Source organism: Oryctolagus cuniculus, chromosome 1 (assembly GCF_964237555.1).
Source record: "Oryctolagus cuniculus chromosome 1, mOryCun1.1, whole genome shotgun sequence".
Taxonomy (NCBI): Eukaryota; Metazoa; Chordata; class Mammalia; order Lagomorpha; family Leporidae; genus Oryctolagus; species Oryctolagus cuniculus.
The window spans coordinates 197,370,171-197,396,082 of record NC_091432.1 but is presented as its reverse complement, the minus strand read 5'-3'; the positions used below and the strand labels follow the sequence as shown (position 1 = coordinate 197,396,082).

General features: G+C 50.7%; 1 protein-coding gene and 1 long non-coding RNA gene across 2 annotated transcripts; one reads left to right on the top strand and one right to left on the bottom strand.

The window, feature by feature from the left end:
- Positions 1 to 754: 754 nt before the first annotated feature.
- MYORG (myogenesis regulating glycosidase) lies at positions 755 to 8,643 on the top strand. The gene is made up of 2 exons (XM_002708023.5): positions 755 to 911; positions 4,143 to 8,643. Exon 2 carries the CDS (start codon positions 4,216 to 4,218, stop codon positions 6,349 to 6,351), a length of 2,136 nt encoding a protein of 711 aa, XP_002708069.2. The 5' UTR covers positions 755 to 911; positions 4,143 to 4,215; the 3' UTR covers positions 6,352 to 8,643.
- A 7,314-nt stretch (positions 8,644 to 15,957) lies between these two features.
- Positions 15,958 to 21,353, bottom strand: LOC138844605 (uncharacterized). The gene is made up of 2 exons (XR_011380672.1): positions 20,068 to 21,353; positions 15,958 to 19,585 (listed from the first exon to the last, which is right to left on the bottom strand). It is a non-coding gene; the product is annotated as an uncharacterized lncRNA (long non-coding RNA).
- Positions 21,354 to 25,912: the final 4,559 nt, after the last annotated feature.

Here is a 25,912-nt window from a genome sequence, read left to right as displayed (position 1 = left end):
AAGGGGCCCAAAACGCAATTTTGGAGGCTCTCATGACTCAAAAATTTAAAATTGCAAAACAAAGCCTTGTTCTGGGATATTCGGGTTTTTTTTTTCTTTCTTCCTTCATCAAATATGTGAAACCTCAGAGTCGTGGGCCACCCCCGGCTCCCCCATGAGGAAGAAGTGCAGTGGAGCACGACCACCTCTTGGCAGCACTAGGTTTATGAGTAACCTGTCACTCCAGGAGGGGCTGGACCCTGTAGATAACTGGGGACTGGGAGGGGGTGCAGAATCCTGTTCCTGTTCTCGAGCTATGCTGTCCTGTCCAGGGGGAACCCGCAGCTTAAGGGACTGGTTAGAGCTCCAGGTGCTGCGCGCCTTGGGCGCTGAGATCCTCCCTGAATTCCACTACCCCTGTCCCAGCTGAGGGGCTCGCACAAGGGTCGCACAGTTAAGGCCTCCACCTGACCAAACTTGCAAAAGAAGAGGCCTTTGCGGCTTTACCCTGCGGCTCTCTCTCTCTCTCTCTCACCCCAGCCTAGCTCGGACTTGCAACAATCCCGACTTGGTGCAGCTGCTGCTTCCCCCAGAACTACATTTCCCAGCTGGAAGGCACGGAGCTGGAGGCGGGCCTGAGATGCCAGGGGCAGGGCCGAGAGCAGCGGGAGGGCGGCGGGCTCAGGGCGGGGTCTCAGGTCCGCGTGATGACACATGGGGAGGGGTTGGCCGCCAGGGGCGGAGCTGAGGGCAGACTGGACGGCTGGGGCGTGGCCAAGTAAGCCAGGGGCGGGGCCGAGGAGGGGCTCCGCTGTGCAGAGCCAGGCAGCGCCCCGCCAGGCGCGGTGGCCGCCCAACTCCCGCTCTCACCAAAGGGGGATCTGCGGGAGGCTCCCTGCACCCGCACTTCTGACGGGGCGTCCCTGTTGTCTGTGAGTGAGCCGAACGGGAGGACCTGGGGAGGGGGGAGCTGCTGAGGGAGCATGATCCCTGAACTTTCGCTCCCGCCGATTAGTGTGTAGAGCGAGCTTGGACACCTGGGCCGTGGTTCCCAGCGGGCGACAGGTCCCTTGACCTCAGTCTGTCCCCGCGTACGGTGTGGCTGTCGGGCGGGGCGCCGAGGGCGGAGTATTCCCGGCTGTGTAGGCGCAGTTACTCGATCCCCACGGATCCCGTCGCAGGGGAGGGAGATGGACCGGATCGAGTTGCCTTTGACATTTCTACCCCCTCCCCCTGCGAACTGTGTCCCACAAACTGACTGTGCTTGGAATGGCCTCCCCTCGGTTGAGCTGGGCCAGGCCCGCACCCTCAGACCAGACTAGGGGCTGGCAGCCAAGACTGAGGTCGAGTGTCCAGTGGGGAGGAGGCTGCGCGAGGGCCGAGGGGAAGCAGTTCCACCCTGCAGACCCCACCTGCTCACATTATTATCTTGTTGGGTCAGATGGCAGAGGTGGTAGATTACAGGGGTCTCTAGCGCCACTACCAACACAGAACCTCTGAGTTCCTTCCCTATGGTACTAGATGCCATTAAAATGGCCTCTTTCCCACCCCCAAGAGGCCTTTCTGGTCTGTCCTGAGCCAGCAGCAGCACCAGCCCTCACAAAGACAGGCTCACTCCACCCATGCCCATCTGACTGAGAGCTCTCAGCCACCCAGCTCCCTGCTGCCCCTGCGTTCGGGCAGCCAGCTCAGACCCTTAGCTCGCATCTCCCGACACTTAGCCTGTGTGGCACTGAGGCAGGATTTTGGATCCAGGCAAGCTTGCCCCTCCCCTTGGGGTGTGTGTGACTTCAGACAGGTTTCCTTTTGTTTGGGCCACTGTTTCCTCCTCTGTAGAATAGATACTGTGGTTGTGTCTGCTCCTGCACATGGCTGCCAGGGCTGGACAGTGTGCTGGCATTTAGGAGACCAGCCGCGTACCCCCCACAGAATGGATGTTCAGTCCTTGGGGAGGTGGGTGGGCTCTTGTCCTTCACCAAAGAATCTTGGAATCCTGGAAAGTTAAGATTCTCAGGACCAAAGTGTTGGAAAAGGCATCTGAGGCCTCTGTGGTGGACTCCCCGTGCCTCTGGGAGTGATGGAGCGACAGGCTGACAATAGGAAAGCTGAGAACAAGGGGGCCGTGTCCTCTCTGGATATGGTCTCTCTCCCCTTATTCCCTCTGTGTCTGGAATGGGCCTGGATTGCCTGAGGCTGTCTTCGTCTTCGGATTCTGCTCAGCATGAGGGCATCAGCTAAGGGCTACTGCCTACATTTTCTAGGAAGGCTTTCTAACTTGTACCTGCAGGAAGTGGGAGGAAAGCTAGGTGATATGGGCTGAGAGGAAATGGATAGAAGTTGTCTCAGATAAACTGGGACTGAAAACTTAGGTAGTTGGGAGGGAAGGAGCACTAGGGATAAGGCCCTGGGGAGTGGCAATTGTGGTCCAGTGGGTTAAATCTCCACCTGCCTGTTTGAGTCCTGGCTGCTCCACTTCCGACCCAGCTCCCTGCTAATGTGCCTAGGAAAACAGTGGAAGATGGCCCAAGTTCTTGGGCCCCTACCATCCACTTTGGAGACCTGGATAGAGTTCCTGGCTCCTCCTGGCTTCAGCCCGGCCCAGCTCTGGCCATTGAGACCATTTGGGGAGTGAACCAGCAGATGAAAGGTCTCTCTGTGTCTTTCCATCTTTCAAATAAATAAATAAATCTTAAGTGTATCTTGGGTCAGGGTATAAGGTGAAGAGGGGACTCTATTAATATCTAGGGTCAACATTCTCATCTGCACTTGGAATAGGGGAGGCGGGGGAGGTGACGGCGTGGAGCACTTCCACCCAGCGTCTCCCTGGAGGTTGCCGAGGACTTACAGACACCGGCACCTGGGAGGAAGCTAATTCCTCTGCCGGGCTCCCTGTCTTCCCCCAGCTGGAGCAGTTAGGCAGCTAGCTGGCTGGCAGTGTGTATGCCTGCATGTGCACCTGGCTGGTGCTGTTTCTTTGTTGGACTCTGCCCTGGAGGCTGGGACGGGGAAAGTTCAGTGGCTTTGAGCAGCAGCCTGGGACGCACACCTTCCCCCAAGCCTGTGTTTCCCCTGAAGTCATCCTGCATGTTTAGCAAACAGTGTGTGAGTTTATGTGTGTGGTGGTGGCTATCCGATCCACAGAGACCTGGTAGGTGGAGGAAAGGCCCAACCTGGGTGGGTGAATCTCCTGGGGCAGGTGGCTTGAAGAATTTTACTGGGAGAAGCACTGATTGGATAGATCTGGCTGGACATGCAATCAGAAAGAAGCTGAGACCACATCGTGCGTTGAGCCTCCACTGTGGAACTCACCCATCTGAATTTCACTGTGAAGGTCACGAACAGCTCTAGAAGCTAGGGACGGGTACGATCTGTTAAGTGCCTCAAAAGGATTACGGTGGTGGCTACGAGCATAAGGCACTGAAGAGAAAGGCTGGGGGCAGGGAGGCCTCTCAGAAGTGCTGCAATGATACAGGGAACAGCACCTCAACTAGAGCAGTGGGTGAGTGACAGAGACAGAGCTGGGAGGTAGCTGCCCCACAGAGGTGGTGCCGGGAGCAGAACAGGAAGGTGGCCAGGGAAGCAGACTCAGGCAGACCTGAGAAGCCGCCAGCCATCCATGCCAGGATCCTGACCCCGGCCCTAACCTTTGACCCCAACCTGCCTCTCTCCAGACTGGGCCCTGGGATTGAGCCTGGCGTGGGTGTCTTCTAGAACCTGCGGATCTCATCTGTTTTCTGACTCATCAAATTCCATGCCTGGGCTGCCCCCTCCCCACTTCTCCTGCCCTCTGCCTGAGCTCTTCCTCCTCTCCTCCTCCTAGCCTTCAGCCCTGATGGAAGTCCCTAGATGCTGGCAGGGCCATCGTCCCTCTTGGAGGCCAGACACTGTGCTCCTGGGTTTGTTTCTCCACCAGAAAAATGGGGGTGCACGCCATCTCCTAGTTATGTGCTGCTCCCCAGTCACGTTGGCAAGCATTTGAGCCCGTGAGAAAGGATGTAAGGCAGAGAGAACCCGTCCTGGTAAGAGTCACCTTTGACTCTCCTCAAGCCCTTAGGTCCCAGGATACACCTGCCCAAAGGACCCACTCCCTCTACGATGCTGCCCCCAATGGAAGGATGATGAAATGAGAAAGCTCAGTCGAATGTCTCTCTCCCCTCTTTCAGACCCGGGGAGGCCAGGTTCAGACGGGCATGGCTGAGCGGCGCCACCGTCCGCCAGCTCCTTAGCTGGGGACCCATGTCCCGGAACCTTGGGGAGAAAAGCCAGGCCTATCCCCGCCGCCGCCCTGGTTTCCACGCAGACCCCAACAGCACTGAGGTGGCAGCCATGTACACCTTCCTCCCGGACAACTTCACCCCTGCCAAGCCCAAGCCGTCCAAAGAGCTGCGGCCGCTGCTGTGCTCGGCGGCTCTGGGGCTGCTGCTGGTGCTGGCCGCCGTGGTGGCCTGGTGCTACTACAGTGCCTCCCTCCGCAAAGCGGAACGTCTGCGCACCGAGCTGCTGGACCTTAACCGCGGCGGCTTCTCCATCCGCAACCAGAAGGGCGAGCAAGTCTTCCGCCTGGCCTTCCGCTCCGGCGCGCTGGACCTGGACTCCTGCAGCCGTGACGGCGCTGTGCTAGGCTGCTCGCGCACCGCCGACGGGCGCCCCCTGCACTTCTTCATCCAGACCGTGCGGCCCAAGGACACTGTCATGTGCTACCGCGTGCGCTGGGAGGAGGCGGCGCCGGGGCGCGCCGTGGAGCACGCCATGTTCCTGGGCGACGCCCCAGCGTACTGGTACGGTGGCGCGGAGATGAGGACGCAGCACTGGCCCATTCGCTTGGAGGGCCAGCTGGAGCCGCAGCCTTTTGTCACCAGCGACGTCTATTCCTCCGACGCCGCCTTCGGGGGCATCCTGGAACGCTACTGGTTATCGTCGCGCGCGGCCGCCATCAAAGTCAATGACTCAGTGCCCTTCCACCTGGGCTGGAACAGCACCGAGCGGTCGTTGAGGCTGCAGGCCCGCTACCACGACACGCCCTACAAGCCACCCGCCGGCCGCCCTGCGGCTCCGGAGCTAAGCTACCGCGTGTGCGTGGGCTCCGACGTCACCTCCATCCACAAGTACATGGTGCGGCGCTACTTTAACAAGCCTTCCAGGGTGCCCGCGCCAGAGGCCTTCCGAGACCCGATCTGGTCCACGTGGGCCCTTTACGGCCGCGCTGTGGACCAGGACAAGGTGCTGCGGTTCGCCCAGGAGATCCGCCAGCACCGCTTCAACAGCAGCCACCTGGAAATCGACGACATGTACACACCTGCCTATGGCGACTTCGACTTCGACGAGGCCAAGTTCCCCAACGCCAGCGACATGTTCCGCCGCCTCGCCGACGCCGGCTTCCGCGTCACGCTCTGGGTGCACCCGTTCGTCAACTACAACTCGTCGCGCTTCGGCGAGGGCGTGGAGCGCGAGCTGTTCGTGCGCGAGCCCACGGGCCGGCTGCCCGCGCTGGTGCGCTGGTGGAACGGCATCGGCGCCGTGCTGGACTTCACGCGCCCGGAGGCCCGGGACTGGTTCCAGGGACACCTGCGGCGGCTGCGCTCGCGCTACTCTGTGGCCTCCTTCAAGTTCGACGCGGGAGAGGTCAGCTATCTGCCGCGGGACTTCAGCACTTACAGGCAGCTGCCCGACCCCAGCGTCTGGAGCCGGCGCTATACCGAAATGGCGCTGCCCTTCTTCTCGCTGGCCGAGGTGCGCGTGGGCTACCAGTCGCAGAACATCTCGTGCTTCTTCCGCCTGGTGGACCGCGACTCCGTGTGGGGCTACGACCTGGGGCTGCACTCGCTCATCCCCGCCGTGCTCACCCTCAGCATGCTGGGCTACCCGTTCATCCTACCGGACATGGTGGGCGGCAACGCGGTGCCCGAGCGCACAGCGGGCGGCGGCCCAGTGCCCGAGCGCGAGCTCTACGTGCGCTGGCTGGAGGTGGCCGCCTTCATGCCGGCCATGCAGTTCTCCATCCCGCCCTGGCAGTACGACGCCGAAGTGGTGGCCATCGCACACAAGTTCGCCGCGCTGCGGGCCTCGCTGGTGGCGCCGCTGCTGCTGGAGCTTGCCGGGGAGATCACCGACACGGGCGACCCCATCGTGCGCCCCCTGTGGTGGATCGCGCCGGGCGACGAGACCGCGCACCGCATCGACTCGCAGTTCCTGATCGGGGACACGCTGCTCGTGGCGCCCGTGCTGGAGCCAGGCAAGCAGGAACGCGACGTCTACCTGCCCGCGGGCAAGTGGCGCAGTTACAAGGGTGAGCTTTTCGATAAGACGCCCGTGCTGCTCACCGATTACCCGGTCGACCTGGACGAGATCGCCTACTTCACCTGGGCGTCCTGACGCCCACGAACCCCAGCGCCCCAACCCCAGTCTTCAGACAGACCTTCTCTCCTCCGTGCCCTCACCGTGTAGCTCTGGGAAGTCCCCCACCTCTGTGCCACCCGCTAAGGGGGTGCTGACTTAAATATGCCAGCTAGCCACTGTTGGATGGGGCCCAGGAGAGGGGCTGCTGGCCCAGTGTGCAATCCTAACAGCTCCTGGCCCTGCAGCCTCACCCTCCTCCCCCTGGGGGTGGGCACTAGAGAGTTCACTAGGGGAAAAAGGTCAGCGCTCTTCTGCTTACAGGTGACCCGGTGTTAAAGCACAAAGAGGAACCTCTCCCTCCATTGTGGCCTTTGTGGCCACCTTGGGCCTTCTGTGGTGGGGACTTGATCCTCTTTGAGGTCCCCAAAATAGACAAGGTCATGCTTAGAAAGTGAAGGTTACTGTGAAGCCAGGCTCTGAGCTCGAAGCAGGGCCCTGAAGCACACAGCTGACCCCATCTCCCTCCAGCAGCAGAGAAGGGGTAGAGGTGTTTGGCCAACTGAAGGGGTGGGGGTGGGGGGCCTTCCCAGGGAGCAGGAGGACTGCTCTTAGTCTGGAGCTGCTGTCTTTGTCCCCTGTTTGTGAAGCAGCTCCTAACATTACACTAACCCAGCTGTGTACACAGATGAGCTCGGGCCAGGCCCTGCTGTGCCTGGTGGGCATGGACTGGCAGGCCAGGCAGGCCAGACTTGGTGCCTTAATCAAGAACCTGCATGGGTGTGTGTGTGTGCGCGCGCGCGTGCGTGACTGTGTCTGTGTGTCAGGAAGGCAGGGTCGTACAGTGGGTTCCTGATTCTGCAGAAGGAACACAGCCTCCCTCAGGCTGGATGAGCCTGGAGGCAGAGCGCAGGGAGCCAATTTGAGGCCTGATTGCTGAGCCTGCTCCCTGCCAGGTGGTTTTCCTGCAGAAACTCTGGGAGGAAGTAAACAGCCCTTTCAAGAGTTCCCAGCTGCCCGGCTCCCTGCACACGTGGCGGGGGTGTGGCCGAGAAGGGAGCAGTTTTCCTTTGGTGCATGAGCTACACACACACACCGGCACCTGCCAAGCATAAGGCCTTTCATCCCAGCTGTTTCCCTTTCCGAGAAGAGCAGCCTCAGCCAGAGTGAGTTTTGCCTGCCTTTGCAGCACAGTTTAGGGGAAGAAGAGGCTTGCCGGGCCAGGGGGCTGGGCAGGGGGAAAATGGGGTGGCGCTCTGACAGCAGACCCAGTCCCTCACTGCTACAGCATGCGCCCCCCTGGCCCGCCCTTCTACCCCCTTTATCCTCTCAGTGTGGAAAATGCCCAGTGGAAGCTTCCAGGTCCTCACAGATGCCAGTCCCGAGTGCTGATTCTAGACTTCCTCTACAAACTGTGTGAACACGAACAAGCTGCTTAACCTTTGCTGAGCCTCCGTTTCCACATATGGACAGTGGTGATGGTCATGCCTACCTCCGAGACTGTTGTGAGACTTAGAAGCACAAGTGTATGTGAAGTGCCTGGCACAGAGTAGGTGCTCAAGAAAAGCTAGCTATTATAATACCGTTGTTTTCCTGCGTAAAAGCAAAGATTCTTTCAGACCCCAGCTTCCAGCATGACAGGCTTCTCCTGGACTTCTCATGGAGCACCCGGCTGAGCTCTGGGTTCTGACCTAAAGGACACTGTGGCCCAGGAGAAAGGCAAGGGGAGAGGTGCCTGAAGGTGGCGCGTCAGGAACCAGGATTCTGGGTCCCCTGGGAGATGGAGAGTATAGAGAGTTAGTTTCTCTTTTTGGCAGGACTGTCTCCCATCTGCCAGTTGCTGCTGGCTGATGAGGCTCACCAGGCCCTGGCACCCATCTGTGGGGAGTGGACTGGAGAAGGACACCCAGGCTGGAACGTTCTCTAAATGATGGAGACAAGACTTATACTCGAGTGGCCCTCTGGCTTTTTATGCAGCTTGCAGTCAGTTTACTTAAATCTTTACAATGGAATTTCTCACTGTGGATTGATTAAGCTGCTGCCTAGGATGCTGGTATCACAGACAAGCACCAGTTCAAGTCCTGGCTGCTCAACTTCTGATCCAGATCCCTGCTAATGCAACTGGGAAAGCAGCAGGAGATGGTCCAAGTGCTTGGGCCCCTCCCATCAATCTGGGACCCAGATGGAGTTCAGGGCTCCTGGATTGGGCCTGGCACAGCCCCAGAAGTTGTGGCCATTTGGGGAACGAACCAGCATATGGAAACTCGCTCTCCCCCCACCCCCTGTAACTCTGCTTTTCAAATAAATAAGCAAATGTTTAATTTGAAAAAATGAAATTTCTGATCCATTGAGCTGTGTCTGTAAAGCGCTTATGCAAGAGCTGGCAAGGAGTAAATGTTCTGCAAGAGATCGTTCCTAGTAACTCTTATAAACAAAGAATCAAGAGAGAAAAGCTTTGGCTAGAACCTGAACTGTCCGATATGATAGCCACTAGCCATGTATGGTTTCTTTCTTATTTATTTATTTGAAAGGCAGAGAGAGCACATCATCTTTCATCTGCTGGCTCACTCTCCAGATGCTCACAAGAGTCGTGACAGAGTCAGGCCAAAGCCAGGAGCCTCAAACTCAATCTAGGTCTGCCACATAGGTGGCAGGGACCCATGGACTTGAGCCATCACCTGCTGCCTCCCAGGGTTGCATTGGCAGGAAGCTGAAATGGGAAGTAGACTTTGGATTGAAACCCAGGCACTCCAATATGGGATGCAGATGTGCCAATCAGTAGCTTACCCCACACCCCCATGGGAAGTGAGCTAGCAGATGGAAGAGCAAGCCTCTCTCTCTCTAAATCTCTCTCTCTCTCTCCCCCCTCTCTTTGCCTTTCGAATAAATAATTTTAAAAGTTCATTAAAATTTAAAATTGAGTTCTCTAGGCACACTGGCCACATTTCAAATGTTCTAAAGCCATACGTGATTAATGGTTTAAGATACTGGGCAGTGCAGAGCAGATTACAGAACATTGCCACAATTGCCAAAAGTTCTGTTGGACATCTCTGGACCAAGCAGTGTGAGCTGGCTGAGAAGGAATGCCTAGGAGGAAAGTAATCCGTGAGGGCACCCTGGAGGAGGAGTACCCCTTAGAAAGGCATTGAGGGCAGCCAGGGGGTGTCTTTCAGCCTGGATGGGAAGGGGACACTGTGTGTCATGCTCACTGAGTAGCCACTTTGTCCTGGGGCAGGGACAGGGTGAGGTGCCTCTTTTTGCCAGATTCCAGAAAAGTAGCCTCTGTCTTGGGTTCTGGTTTTCACTCTGGCTTGGCCATTGACCCCATTCATCAAATACACAAATGAGCAAACTGAGGCTGAGAGAGGGTGGCATTAGCCAGAGGAGACATAAAAATTAGTGAACGAGGCTGGGCCAGAGCTTCAGAGTCCTCTTTAGGCTCAGACCCGACAATGCAGTGGCACGGCCCAGCTCCAGCCTGTGTACTTCCAAGAATGGGAGCCAGCTGCAATGCATATCGCTGAAGCTTCCGCCCAGCCGTACTGATGTTAGGCCCCCAAAAAATGTTCTGCACCAAAGGGAGGGGGTCAAAAAGCTGGGGAGGGAAGGCCGGAGGGGTCAGGATCCACTACAAAGAGCAGGGTCTTGGAGAAAGGGCCGCAAGTCGTCCCTACGCCTGTTCTCTAGGGAGTCAGGAACTCTGCCCCTTCCAGTCCTCTCTTGCCTCCAGCCCTGCCAGTACAGCTTGGGCGTTCCGGGTTTACTTCTCTCTCTACCTGGATATCTGCCTTTTCCTCCTCCACGGAGCTCGCAGCAGCTTTGTCAAGAATTGGTGTCCCCTACCCGTGAGACGGAGGGGCGGGGGTAGCTTGATAGGCAGGAATGAGGAACTCCCTTCCCCCTCAGGTCAGGGGGAGGGACTGAGTGGACACAGCCAGAAACCTGGGACTGGCGCGTAGGCCCCCATTCTGTGACCTGTGTTCCAGAGCCTGCCTCCGTTCCCCTTCCAGCACCATATGAGTGGTCTGAGTCCTAGCCAAGCCTGCTCTCGGAGCCCAACACACGGATTCCTGGGAGAGAGTTTGCCCTGGTTTCCCAGGATCTAGGTAAAGTGTCCCCGACCCTGGCTCTGGCTCCACGGCAAGACTTCAGCTGCTGCTCCTCACCAAGCTCCAAGTCTAAGGCAAATGTCACTCTTTCGACCCCCAACATCAGAACCCGTCAATTCGAGACTGGATCACCGCAGTGGTCTCCTCAATCTTTCCACTCTTGGACCCTTCAATCCACACAGCAGCCAAAGAAATATTTCTGAAACGTAATCATGTCACTTGGGGAAAAAAAAAAAAATCCAAGCTCTGGCATCCAAGGCTGCTAAAATCTGGCTCCTTCTCACACCTCTGTCGCGGTTTCACATACACACAGGCAGACTCTGAAAAGCGTCTGAAGAAATATTACCTTCTGTTCTGGGAACAGCTGTACAACCATCCCTGCCAGGAGTCTGCTTAGATTCAGCCTTGAAGAAAAACAAGGTGGCAACCACGGTGTGGTTTCCTTTCCTGCCATTGTCTGACCCGGTGGGGTTTCTGCTGATACCCTGCCCCATCCTGTACACACCCCGGCTCCCAAGGAACAGGCTGTTTTTATCTCCAGGCGGCTCACTTACTTCATCTTGCCCAGATCTTTCCAGCAGTCTAGGGGGAAGGGAGAATGGCCTCTTGGGGCTACTCCTGAGTGTGGCTCTCGGTGGGGTTGGGGGAGCCTGGGAAAAGACAGAAGAGGAGGCCCTGTTCCGGGGACCTCTCGGTGTAGCGCTCAGCTTGAGGCTGTGCCTCTCATGCGCTGGGTCCCTGTGCTGCTTTCCCCGCCTAGGTCCCTTGCTGCTCCCCAGGGAGTCCTGTGGGGAACTCCCTATGACACAATCCCAAGCAGGATAAGGGGTTGGAGGGGGTGGGAAGGAAAGATGGAGAGCGGGTCTCCCTGGGTACCTGTACTCCAGCCTCAAGGGGGCAGCAATGGGGGCTGGCATGGTCCTCACATCCTCTTCTAGAAAAGACCGAACAGGTGGGGTCAAAGGCAAGGTGGCTGCAGAGGGCAACCTGTAGTCTCCAAATGCAGTGGCCTCACCTGAGGTCCCAGCTCTGCACAGAAATCCCATTTGAAATCCTCCCACTGTGACTCCCAAAACTTCATTCCTTTAGGTGTTGAGTTCACTGGAAGTGTGATTTTTTTGGAAGTCAGGAGGGAATTTTGGTTTTCCAGAGCCTCTGTTACATGCACCTAGGAGCAGGGAACTCAACAGCACCCCGGTGGGAATAAACCTGCTAGATGCTTCCTTTCTCTGGGTATTGGAGGTGGCAGTGGGGGAAACACACGGCACCCAGGAGGCACCTCTTTGGGTGTGGGTGGGAAATCGGGTGAGTGGTCTCGAGGAAAAGCTCCCAGGAGGAGATGCTCTTCGCCTACGAAGGGACAGAGATACGGGGCTGAGATCTCATTTTCTTCTTCAACCTGGGACCCCACATTCTTCAGGCATGGCACAGAATCCAGACCAGGACTTTATGACCCCTGTTCAAGGATGGAGAAACTTCCAATCTGTGTTAAAACATGATTCTAGGGGCTGGCGCTGTGACGTAGCAGGAAAAGCCGCCGCCTTTAGTGCTGGCATCCTATAGGGGCGCCGGTTTGTGTCCCGGCTGCTCCACTTCCGATCCAGCTCTCTGCTATGGCCTGGGAAAACAGTGGAAGAAGGCCCAAGTCCTTGGGCCCCTGCACCCACGTGGGAGACCTGGAAGAAACTCCTGGCTCCTGGCTTTGGATCGGCGCAGCTCCAGCCATTGTAGTCATCTGGGGAGTGAATCATCGGATGGAAGACCCCTCTCTCTGTCTCTGCCTCTCCTTCTCTCTCTCTGTAACTTTGAGTTTCAAATAAATAAATGAATTTTTTAAAAAACATGATTTTATTAAATTGTGCTTTTTGTATAAGTAGGCTTCTTAGTAAAAATCAAAAGAACAAAATACATTTTTCTATTTAAAAAAGTGATATACAATAAGAAATTTTTTGAAAATGAAATTAAAGCACAGGTTTATTTTTGTGCAAAAAATTGCAGTTTTTGATAATGTGCATTTTATTTTTTATAGAAAGCTTTTATTTAATAAATATAAATTTCATAAGTACAACTTTTGGATTATAGCGGTTCTTCCCCTATACCTGCCCTCCCACCTCCTACTCCCTCTCCCATCCCATTCTTTATTAAGAATCATTTTTAATTATCTTTATATACAGAATATCAACTTAGTATATACTAAGTAAAGATTTCAACAGTTTGCACCCACACAGGCACACAAAGTATAAAGTACTGTTTGAAGACAAGTTTTACCATTAATTCTCATAGTACAACTCATTAAGGACAGAGGTCCTACATGGGGAGCAAGTGCACAGTGACTCTTGCTGTTGATTTAACAATTGTCACTTTTTTAAAAAAATATTTATTTATTTATTTATTTGAAAGTCAGAATTACGCAGAGAAAGCAGAGGCAGAGAGAGAGGTCTTCCATCCGCTGGTTCACTCCCCAACTGGCCGCAATGGCCGGAGCTGCGCCAATCTGAAGCCAGGAGCCAGGAACTTCTTCCAGGTCTCCCACGCAGGTGCAGGGCCCAAGGACTTGGGCCATCTTCTACTGCTTTCCCAGGCCATAGCAGAGAGCTGGATCGGAAGTAGAGCAGCCAGGTCTTGAACCAGTGCCCATATGGGATGCTGGCACTTCAGGCCAGGGCGTTAACCCGTTGCACCACAGCGCTGGCCCCTAACAATTGACATTCTTATTTATGATGTCAGTGATCACCCAAGGCTTTTGTCATGAGCTGCCAAGGCTATGGAAGCCTTTTGAGTCCACAAACTCTGAAATTATTTAGACAAAGCCATAATCAAAGTGGAAGTTCTCTCCTCCCTTCAGAGAAAGTTAGGTACCTCCTTCCTTGATGGCCCCTTACAGTAAGAAAGATTTTAAACAGCATAAACACATATATGCCATTTGACACACTTTTAAAAAAAGATTTATTTATTTATTTGAAAGACAGAGTGATCCAGAGACAAAGAGAGGGTGAAGGGAGGACAGAGAGAGAGAGAGAGAGAGAGAGAGAGAGAGAATCTTCCATCTGCTGGTTTACTCCCCAAATGCCTGCAACAGCCAGACCTGGGTCATGCTGAAGCCAGGAGCCAGGAATTCCAACCGGGTCTCTCACTCAGGCCCTCTTCCACTGCCTTCCCAGGCACAGGAACTGGATCAGAATAAGAACATAGGGAATGGAATCAGATCTCCCATACGACACACTAGTGTTGTAAGCAGAGGCTTAACTTGACACCACCAGCCCCTACAATTTGACACATTTGAAATGAACTTCAATTATTATTAATTATGATTTAGCTTAACTCTAGGGTTAGCATAAAACTAGAAACAAAAAAAACTGAAAATATAGGGAGTACAGGGGCTGGCACCATGGCTCACTTGGTTAATCCTCTGCCTGTGGCACCGGCATCCCATATAGGCGCCAGGTTCTAGTCCCAGCTGCTCCTCTTCTAGTCCAGCTCTTTGCTGTGGCCCAGGAAGGCAGTAGAGAATGGCCCAAGTGCTTGGGCCCCTGCACCCATGTGGGAGACCAGGAAGAAGCTCCTGGCTCCTGGCTTCAGATCAGTGCAGCGCCAGCCATAGCAGCCATTTGGGGAGTGAACCAATGGAAGGAAGACCTTTCTCTCTCTCTCTCTCTCTCTCTCTCTCTCTCACTGTCTAACTCTATCTGTCAAATAAAAAAATATGGAGTACAAACTGTCAAAACTGAAGAAAGAACTAACTAGTGCTAACAGACATCTATAGTATATTTGAAGAGTAACAACAGAATATACACTCTTCTGAAGAGCATGTGGGACATTTTCTGGAATAGACAATCTGTTATTCCATAAAGCAAGTCTCAATACATTTAAAAGGATTGAAATCATACAAAATGTATTCCCTGGTCACAATGGAATTAAATTAGGAATCAATAACAGAGGAAATGGGGAACATTAACAAACGTGTGGAATTTAAACAATACATTCCTGAATAACCAACGGTCAAAGAAGAAATCACAAGGGAAATTAGAAAATGCTTTGAGATGAATGGAAATGAAAATACACTAAAACTTATGGGAGGCAGTGAAAGCATTTACGGAGGAAGATTTACGGCTGTGAACACCTACATTAAAAAAGAAGATGAGATAGAAAACAGAATGGAGGGTCCCCAAAACATTAAAAATAGAGCCGTGAGGGACCAGTGCTGTGGCATAGTGGGTAAAGCTGCCACCTGCAATGTTGGCATCTCATATGGGCACCAGTTCGAGTCCTGGCTGCTCCTATCCCAATCCAGCTTTCTGCTATGGCCTGGGAAAGCAGTAGAAGATGGCCCAAGTCCTTAGGACCCTGCATCCACATAGGAGACACGGAGGAAGCTCCTGGTTTCAGATCAGTGCAGCTCTGGCCATTGAGGCCATCTGGGGAGTGAACCAGAGGATGGAAGACCCCCTTCCCTGCCTCTCCTTTTCTCTCTGTGTAACTCTGACTTTCAAATAAATAAATCTTAAAAAAAAAAAAAATAGAGCCATGAAATGATCAGCAACATTACTTCTGAGTATATATGCAAGGAACTGAAATCAGCATGTCAAAGAGATATCTGTATTCCATATTTATTGAGTATTATTCACAATGGCCAAGATATGAAATTAATTTAGAAAATGTGGCATATATATGCAATGGACTACTAGTCAGCCTTTTAAATGAAGGAAAGAGTGGGCATTTGAACAAGCAGTTAAGATGTCCACTTCCCACAAAAGAGGGGCTGGGTTTCTGAGCCAGCTTCCTGCTAATACTCACCCTGGAAGTCAGCAGGCGATGCATCAAATAGTTGAGTCCCTGCCATCCACATGGGAGACTCAGACTGAGTTCCCAACTTCTGGCTTTGGCCTTACCCAGCCCTGGCTGTTGTAGACATTTGTAGAATGAACCAGCAGATGGGAGCTTCCTCTTTCTCTCTCTCTCTCTTTTAAGATTTATTTTATTTATTTGAAAGTTACACACAGAGAGAAGGAGAGTCAGAGAGAGAGAGAGGTCTTCCATATGCTGGTTCACTCCCCAATTGGCCGCAAGGGCCGGAGGTACACCAATCCGAAGCAAGGAGCCAGGAGCTTCCTCCAGAGCTTCCCATGGGGGTGCAGGGGCCCAAAGACCTGGACCATCTTTCACTGCTTTCCCAGGCCACAGCAGAGAGCTGGATCAGAAGTGGAGCTGCCGGGACTAGAAACGGCACCCATATGGGATGCCGGCATTGCAGTGGCAGCTTCACTCACTAAGCCAAAGCCGGGCCCCATTTCCCCGCCCCCCCCCCCATAGCTCTTTCAAATAAATAAATCTTTTCTTTAAAAGAGAAACTATAAAAATCAGAGCAAAATAAACCCAAAACAAGCAGAGGAAAAGAAATAAAAAAGACTAGAATAGAAACAGAAAACAGAAAAACAATAGGGAAAATCAATTAAGACCAAAAGTTGGTTTTTGAAAACATTAATATAATCAGCAAGACTGCTTATACTTACTAATAAAAAAGAAAAGATTAAATTCAGGAATGAAAGAGGAGATGTTACTACTGACTTCATCAAACTGCAAAAGGGGGCCAGTACTGTGGGACTGCAGCTTAAGCCCCTGCTCGCAATGCTGGGTGCTCCACTTTCGATCCAACTCTCCGTTATTACACGTGGGAAGGCAGTAGAAGATGGCCCAAGTACTCAGGCCCCTACACCCACGTGGGAGACCCTGATGGAGTTCTAGGCTCCTGACTTCCACCTGGCCTAACCCTGGCCATTGAGGCCATCTGGGTAGTGAACCAGCAGATGGAAGATCTCTCTCTTGCTCTGTTGCTCTCTGTCTCTCACTCTTTCTCTCCCTCCTTCTCTACCTGTACCTCTGTTTTTCAAATAAATATATCTTTTTTTTTTTTGACAGGCAGAGTTAGATAGTGAGAGACAGAGAGAAACAAATAAATATATCTTTAAAAAAGAAAAAAGAGGGCCAGCGCTGCAGCTCAATAGGCTAATCCTCCGCCTTGCGGCGCCGGCACACCGGGTTCTAGTCCCGGTTGGGGCGCCAGATTCTGTCCCGGTCGCTCCTCTTCCTGTCCAGCTCCCTGCTGTGGCCCGGGAGTGCAGTGGATGATGGCCCACCTGCATGGGAGACCAGGAGAAGCACCTGGCTCCTGTCATCGGATCAGCGCAGTGCGCCGGCTGCAGCGGCCATTGGGGGGTGAACCAACGGAAAAGGAAGACCTTCCTCTGTCTCTCTCTCTCACTGTCCACTCTGCCTATCAAAAATAAATAAATAAATAAATAAAATAAAAAGAAAAAAGAAAGTCCTAAAGAATCAACAATAGCACTATTAGGATTAATAAATTAATTCAGGGGCTGGCATGTGGCGCAGCAGATTAAGCAGCTGTCTGCAGTGCCAGCACCCCATATGGGTGCCAGTTTGAGTCCCAGCTGTTCCACTTCTGATCCAGCTCCCTGCTAACATGCCTTGTAAAGCAGTGGAGAATGGCTTGAGTGCTTGGGCCCCTGAACCCATGTGGAATACCCAGAAGAAGCTCCTGGCTCCTGGCTTCAGCCTAGCCCACCCTGGCTATAGAGACCAACTGGTGAGTGAACCAAATAAATAAATAAATCTTTAAAAAAAAAAACAACCCACAATTGTTATATCTGTAAAAAAAAATAATTCACTCATTTAGCTGTGTTGCAAGAAAGAAGATAAATATATAAAAATTAATTGTATTTCTTTTTAAATTTTAAAATCTTTTTAAAATTTTATTTGAAAGTCAGAATTAGAGAGAGAAATCTTCCATTCGCAGGTTCACTCTCCAGCTGGCCACAATGGCCAGAACTGGGCCAGGCTAAAGCCAGGAGTCAGAAGATTCTCCTCTGTCTCCCACATGGGTGGCAGGGGCCCAGGCACTTTGACCATCTGCTGCTTTGTCAAGCCATTGGCAGGGAGCTGGATCAGAGGTAGAGCAGCCAGGACATAAATTGGCACCTGTATGAGATGACGGCATCACAGGCAGTGGCTTTACCCACTGTACCACATTGCCATCCCCTCAACTATATTTCTGTACATTAGCCCTGAACAGGTTAAAAATGAAATAAAGAAAATAATTCCATTTACAACAGCAATAACCATAATAAAATACTTAGGAACAAATTTAACAGAAGTATAAGCCATCTACACTGAAAATCATATTATTGAAAGAAATTAAAGACAACTTAATAAATGGAAAGACACAGTCATAGGCTGGAAGACTTATTTTTGCTAAGATCAATACTCCCATATTGATCTACAGAGTCAATGCAATACCTATCAAAATCCTGGTTAAGTTCTTTGCATAAATTAGCAAAATGATGCTAAAATTTATAAGAGAACTTAGGGGACCCAGAATATCCAAGTAACCTTGAACAAGAAGAATAAAGTGGGAGGATTCACAATTTCTCCATTTCAAAATGTACCACAAACCTATAGTAATTGAGATAATGTGGTATTGGCATAAAGATAGAAATATAGGGGCTGATACTGTGGCACAGCGGGTAAAGCCACCACCAGCAGTGTCAGCATCTCATATGGGTGTCGGTTCAAGACCTGGCTGCTCCACTTCCAATCCAGCTCTCTGCTGTGGTCTGGGAAAGCAATGGATGATAGTCCAATGGATGATTGGTCCCCTGCACCCATGTGGGAGACTTGGAAGAAGCTCCTGGCTCCTGGCTCCTGGCTCCTGGCTTTGGATCAATGCAGCTCCAGCCATTATGGCCAACTGGGGAGTAAACCAGCAGATGGAAGACCTCTCTCTCTACCTCTCCTTCTCTCTCTGTGCTAACTCTGACTTTCAAATAAATAAATAACTCTTTAAAAAAAGTTCATAAAAAAGATAGACATATAGTTCAATGGAACACAACTGAGAGTCCAGGAATAAACTCTCATGCTTATGATCAAATAAATTTTGACAAGGGTGCCAAGACCATTCAGTGGGTGAAAGAATCACCTTCTCAACAACCGGTGCTGAGACAACTTAATATGCACCTGCAAAGATATGAAATTGGATCCCCTCCCTCACACCATATGCAAAATTAATTCAAAAAGGACCATAGACCTAAATGTGATAGCTAGTAGTTAAGAAGCTAGTTGGGGCCGGCGCCTTGGCTCAATAGGCTAATCCTCCACCTAGCGGCACTGGCACACCGGGTTCTAGTCCTGGTCGGGGTGCCAGATTCTGTCCCGGTTGCCCTTCTTCCAGGCCAGCTCTCTGCTGTGGCCCGGGAGTGCAGTGGAGGATGGCTCAGGTGCTTGGGCCCTGCACCCCATGGGAGACCAGGAGAAGCATCTGGCTCCTGCCTTCGGGTGAGGTGCACCGGCCGCAGTGCGCTGGCCGCGGCGGCCATTGGAGGGTGAACCAACGGCAAAAGGAAGACCTTTCTCTCTGTCTCTCTCACTATCCACTCTGCCTGTCAAAAAAAAGAAAAGAAAAAAAAAAAAAAAAAAGAAGCTAGTTGGGAAGTGTGTATCCCATAACAGACTACCTGGGTTTGGGTCCCAGCTCTGTTCCCAAATTCAGCTTCCTACTAATGTGCACCCCGAGAGGCAGGTGGTGGCTCAAGTAGTTGGGTCCCTGACAACCACATGGGAGACCTGGATTGAATTCCTGGCCTGACCCAGTCATTTGAGTAGTGAACCACTAGATGGGAGCTCTCTCTGTCTCTGTCTCTCTGCTTGTCAAATACAATAATAAAATTTTTTAAAAAACACAAAAGCCACACAAGGAAAAAATTGACTTATATCATTAAAATTACAAACCTCAGGGCTTTTTAAAAAAGATTTATTCATTTATTTGAAAGGCAGAGTTACGGGGTGGGGGAGGGATAGAGAGAGGGGGAGAGATATTCCATCTGTTGGTTTACTCCCTAAATGGCCACAGTGGTCAGTGCTGGGCCAGGCCAAAGTCAGGAGCCCAGAGCTTCCTCAGGGTCTTCCATGCAGGAGGCAGGAGTCCAAGCTGGCCCATCCTCTGCTGCTTTCCCAGGCACATCAGCAGAGAGCTGGGTCAGAAGTGGAGCAGTTGGGACTCAAACCGGAGTCCATATGGGATGCTGATGCTGCATGTGGTGGCTTAACCCGCTGCAACACAGTGGTGGCCCAAACTGCAGGGCTTTAAAGGGCACCTGTCGCTCCCCCTCTTCGTGGAGGAACGACACAGGACCCTGCGTTGTTCTTTCGTCTGCTCGGCCCTCCCCGGGTTTGCTGCTGGTTCTTCCCGGGTTGGCTACCGTCCCTTCCACCTCCGTGAAAGGGCGGTTCCCCCTGCCACATTCCCCACTTCCGCGGGGGAGCGGCACACCGCCGGCCGGCTCTCTCGGGGGCTGCACAGGTGTTCCCTCAGATGTTCCCCTTAGATGTTCCTGGTGCATGTTGTCTCTCTCCTCCTTTATAGTCCTCTTCCACCAATCCCAACTCTGCTACCCACACGCCGAGTACACTGCTCTCCTCCAATCAAGAGCAGGTCCTGCTGCTTATTGGTTGAACTGAGGCAGCTGTGTAGAAGCTGTTTCCTCCTCTCCCAGCGCCATATTGTGGGAGAGCAGATGCATAGAATAAGTCTTAATTCCAGTAACTTAGTCTAGTCCGAGTTGCTCCCCACAGGCACCATCAAGAAAGACAAAAGAAGGGTTGACATTGTGGCACAGCAAGTTAAGCTGCCTCTTGTGATGCTCAGCATTGGATCCAGCTTCCTGCCACCCAGGTGGGAGACCAGGAAGGAATTCCTGGCTCCTGGCTTAGGCCTGGTCCAGATGTATCTGTTGCAGCCATCTGGGGGAGTTAACCAGTGAATGGAAGCTCCCTCTCTGTTGCTCCCTCTCTCTCTGTCACTCTTCCTTTCAAATAATAAATAAATCTTTAAAAAAATGAGTTCACAGAATGAGAGCAAATTTTTGCAAATTATGTATCTGATAAGGGACTTGTACCTGGAATACACAAAGAACTCTTATAAGCCATAATGAAAGGACCAAAAAAAAATTTAAAAATAGATACTTCTGCAAAGAAGATAAACAAGTGGTCAAGTGGCCAAGACACACATGGAAAATATGCTCAAAAACATTAGGTCTCAGGGCAATGCAAATCAAGAACGCAATGAAGAGGTATCGCTTCCCACCCACGAGGGTGACTAAAATAGAAAAGATATAATAACAAATGTAAGTGAGGACGTGAAGATATTGGAACCCTCATGCATTGTTGGTGGGGCTATAAAAGGTTCAGCCACTTTGGAAAACAGTTTGGCAGTTCCTCAAAAGGCTAAACATAGAGTCATCATATGCCACTGCAATTCCACGCCTAGGCATTTTATCCAAGGAAATGAAAACACAGCCACACGAAAACTTGTACACAATGTTCAGAGCTACATTATTCATAATAGTTTAAACATGCGAGCAACCCAAATGTCCATCTGTTAGGTAGCAAGGTAGACACTAGCCCGTATGTGAAAGAGGGGCTGTAGAATAAAGATGAGAATTTTTGTGTGGTTGAACGAGGGAAATGTGGAAGCATGCCTTGGAAGCAGAGCAGCATTCACACATTGAAAGTCTTGCTGGCCGGCGCCACGGCTCACTAGGCTAATCCTCCGCCTTGCGGCGCTGGCACACCGGGTTCTAGTCCCGGTCGGGGCGCCGGATTCTGTCCCGGTTGCCCCTCTTCCAGGCCAGCTCTCTGCTGTGGCCAGGGAGTGCAGTGGAGGATGGCCCAAGTGCTTGGGCCCTGCACCCCATGGGAGACCAGGATAAGTACCTGGCTCCTGCCATCAGATCAGCGCGGTGCGCCGGCCGCAGCGTGCCAGCCGCGGGGGCCATTGGAGGGTGAACCAAAAGCAAAGGAAGACCTTTCTCTCTATCTCTCTCTCTCACTGTCCACTCTGCCTGTCAAAAAAAAAAAAAAAAAAAAAAAAAAGTCTTGCCTCTATTCCATAACCTTGTTTGGTGGGTCCCAGCCCTCTTCCAGTGGGCAGCTTAAGGAATCGTCTGCACTGTGCGTGCACCCAGGACCTATTAGGTCCAATTGCACTATGCTGGTAAAGTTCTAGAAGGAACTTCATGAGTTTCGGGCTCAGAAAATCCTCAACCCAGCAATATTCCAAGGTGGGAGGGGTGAAGAGAAACGGTGGACCCTTACACATATCTGGAAGAACTCCAGTCTAAAGCATCCTGGGCTCCCAGTTCTTTCCTGAGGTGCCCACCTGCTCTGTCAGGTGTCTGCTCTTCACGGAACTTGGCTAACTCGCTTACTGCTGCTCTCTGTCTCACATATGAAATTACTGTCTTGTGTGAAGACTAGAACCCATGATCCAGCAGTCTCTGGTCAACACATCAGCTGTTAACTGTGTCACAGGAGGGGGACGTTGTCAGTTCTTGTTCTATGCCAAAGACCTTGATAGTGAGCAAAGCAGAAATTTTATTGAAAGTGGGGAGGGCAGGCCGGCGCCGCGGCTCGCTAGGCTAATCCTCCACCTTGCGGCGCCGGCACACCAAGTTCTAGTCCCGGTCAGGGTGCCAGATTCTGTCCCGGTTGCCCCTCTTCCAGGCCAGCTCTCTGCTGTGGCCAGGGAGTGCAGTGGAGGATGGCCCAAGTGCTTGGGCCCTGCACCCCATGGGAGACCAGGAGAAGCACCTGGCTCCTGGCTCCTGCCATCGGATCAGCGCGGTGCGCCGGCCGCAGCGCGCTGGCTGCGCAGCGGCCATTGGAGGGTGAACCAACGGCAAAGGAAGACCTTTCTCTCTATCTCTCTCTCTCACTGTCCACTCTGCCTGTCAAAAAAAAAAAAAAAAAAAAAAAAGTGGGGAGGGCAGCCTCCTGATGCGGCAATGGGCGGCGGTTGCGGGGTGGGGTGGGGGGTTTCCAAGGGAGAAGTTGCTAAAGTAGCTTGCAAGTGAGGGCTCTTTTATCACACAGAGTGATGTCAAAAAGAGTGTCTTGTTGTTTGATTGGCTAGTTTAAAGGATTGAAACTGTGTCCAATTGGCGGTGCAGAAAGGGTCATGCAAATTTACACTTTCAATTGGTCTATGAAGGTAAAGGATTATATCCAACCAGGGAGGCAGGAATAGAAATTATTGTCCAATCAGCAAGCGATGGGTCTTACTGCTTATAAGCTGGGATCAGAGGAATATTGCTGGGCTTATCTCTAATAGACACCTGGTTCTGCGCTGATCCTGCATTAAGGACCCAAGTGCTGCCTTTGGCAACCCCCAGGAATAAGCAGGTGCTTTCTTCCCCAGTCTTACAGAGACCTCGTCCCTTTCTCACTTCATCAAGAACCTTACCTAACTGCCTATTAACCTAACCTACCTAAAGCCTCACAATTGGGTAAACAAAATGTAGTACATCCATACAATGGAATAATTTGAAGTACTGACTTGTACTACAACATGACTGAATCTTGAAAATACGCTACATGAAAGAAGCCAGTCACTAAAGCCCACTGTATGATTCCAGGTGAAATGTCCACAACAGGCAAATGCATAGACAGACAGTAAACCAGTGGTTGCCTAGGACTGGGGAGGCTTGGAGGAAATAGTGATTGCTCACAGGTGTGGTTTTCTTTTGGGGCTAATGAATATGTCCTAAAATAGATTGGTTGTACAACTCTGTGATTACATTAAACCCTTGAATCACACACTTCACTTTAAATAGGCATTTTGGAGCTATAGGAATTGTATCAGCAAAGTTGCTATAATAACAAAAATGGAAATATAATAATAATATTACAATGTGGGTAAATATTCCTTTAATGTATTAAAGGAAAAATTATCCTTGCTAAAAAAATTGTAAAATTAAAAAAAATTACCCTAAATCAAGGAAGGCAGACACAAAAGACCACATATTGTTTGTATTTGTATGATTCCATTTACACAAAACACAGAGACTAGAAAACCCATAAGCAAAAAGCCGACTAGGGATAGCCAGGGACTGGAGGGTTTGTGAGGAAATAGACTGATTGCTAATAAGTATGGGGACTTTTAGGGGAATGATGAGAATCTTCTAGAATTAGTGGGGTGATGATTGCACAATCTTATGAATAAACTAAAAACTAATAAACTTGTACTTTTTGCAGCGGTGATTTTTATGATATATGAATGATATCTCAATTGATTTAAAAACAGCTTTCCACAATAAACAGAAACAAAGGTATCATGGTTCTAGCTGCAGGACCTTTGAGCTTTGTCACCTCTGATTATTTCACCCTTACAGTCAACATTCTTGACCCACTGTTTGTTTCTGCCTGGGGCTTGGTCCAACTGGGGGAAGAAATAGCTGTGACCTGAATGTCCTTTCCCAACTGGAATAGATTCTACCTTCTCTTTGGCCCCTCCTTTCTTATCTCCTAGCCCTTTGAAGCTTAAGTCCTGTTAAAAATTACATCTGCTGTCAAAGAACTTTGCTGGCCTTTGAACATTCTCTGCTCACACCCAAACCGGTTTGTTTTTTCCTTTGGAGGGATGAAAATCTCTTTTCAAAATACACCTTTTAATCACATGATACAGTAAATAGAAAGAAAAACATTTTAAAAGTCATCTTTGTACAAAGGCAATCCATCATCATCAGAAAATTTGGAAAATTCATAAAAGCATAACAAATGAAAAATATCACCCCTTATTTCCCTACCCAGAAACAAGCACTCTTTCATTTTTAACTTTATTTATTTATTTGAATTGGCAGATAAAATGGTGTGTATTGTACACAACATGATGTTATGAAGTATACACATGTCTACAATGTGGAATGATTAAATCTGGCTAATTAACATATACATATCACATAGTTATCATTGCTGGGGTAGGAACACTCAACATCTACTCTTCACATTTTCAAAATTATAATATATCATCATTAGATATAGTCACCATGCTTTACAACAGATCCAGAAGGAACTATTCTTAATAATCCCCTTCCTGTTTTTTTTTCTAGTTTTACTGCCTAAGTAAAATCATACTCATTGTTTCTCAAATTTTTTCAGGAAAATTTCAAACATAGAGAAAAGTTGGAAGTTTAGTATAATGAACATCCATATTATCATCATCTTGAGTCAACAATTGTTAAAAGTTTTGATAAATATTTTTATCTACATATATATGTGTATTCTTTTTCTGAACCATTTCAAAGTAAGTTGCAGATAATTGTGACCTAAATTTTCCAGCATGTACCTCCTATAAAAAAGGGATTTTTTTTTGACAGGCAGAGTGTACAGTGAGAGAGAGAGACAGAGAGAAAGGTCTTCCTTTTGCCGTTGGTTCACCCTCCAATGGCTGCCGCTGCCGGTGCGCTGCAGCCGGCGCACTGCGCTGATCCGATGGCAGGAGCCAGGTGCTTCTCCTGGTCTCCCATGGGGTGCAGGGCCCAAGCACCTGGGCCATCCTCCACTGCACTCCCTGGCCACAGCAGAGAGCTGGCCTGGAAGAGGGGCAACCAGGACAGAATCCAGCGCCCCGACCGGGACTAGAACCCGGTGTGCCGGCGCCGCAAGGTGGAGGATTAGCCTAGTGAGCCGCAGCCGGTCTTTTTTTTTTTTTTTTTTTTTTTTTAATTTTATTTGAATGGCAGAGTTACAGAGAGGCAAAGGTAGAGAGAGAGAGAGAGAGAGAGAGAGAGAGAGAGAGGTATACCTTCCATCTGCTGGTTCACTCCCCAAGTGGCTGCAACGGCCGGAGCTGGGTTGATCTGAAGCCAGGAGCCAGGATCTTCTTCTGGGTCTTCCACATGGGTACAGGGGCTCAAGCACTTGGGCCATCTTCTACTGCGTTCCCAAGTCATAGCAGACAGCTGGATTGGAAGTGGTGCACACGCTCACTCGGAGTTACCCCTAATGGTTGAGCTAGAAAAGTGCCATGGGATTCAAAATCCCATTAAGGTGGCATGTACCAATGCCATCTTACTAGTTAAAGTGATCACTTTAAGTTCATAATTGATCATAAAGATAGGATTAAGTGTCAAAGGGATCACATAAATAATAATGCTAATAATAACTGATAGAATTAAAAAGGAGAGAACAATCCAACATGGGAAGCAGGATACACAGCAGACTCAAAAAATGGCAGATGCCCTGAACAGCACTCTGGCCTCAGAATCAGCCCTTAAGGCATTCGGATCTGGCTAAAGAGCCCATGAGAGTTTCTCAGGCATTGAAAGCCAAGACACTGTGGCAAAAAAATGACCTAAATGAAAGATCTCTGTGAGTGAGATCCCAGTGGAAAGAACGGGCCATCAAACAAGGAGGTACCTTTCTTTGAAGGGAGGAGAGAACTTCCACTTTGATTATGGCCTTGTCTAAATAAGGTTGTAGTTTGTGAACTCAAGAGGCTTCCATATCCTTGGCAACTCATGACAACAGCCTCAGGTGATTACTGACATCATAAATAAGAGTGTCAATTGTTAAATCAACAACAGGAGTCACTGTGCACTGACTCCCCATGTAGGATCTCTGTCCTTAATGTGTTGTACTATGCG

What these genes read in the sequence shown, in the direction of transcription:
- MYORG (XM_002708023.5), top strand. Translation starts at nt 4,216, where the DNA reads ATGTCCCGGAACCTTGGGGAGAAAAGCCAGGCCTATCCCCGCCGCCGC.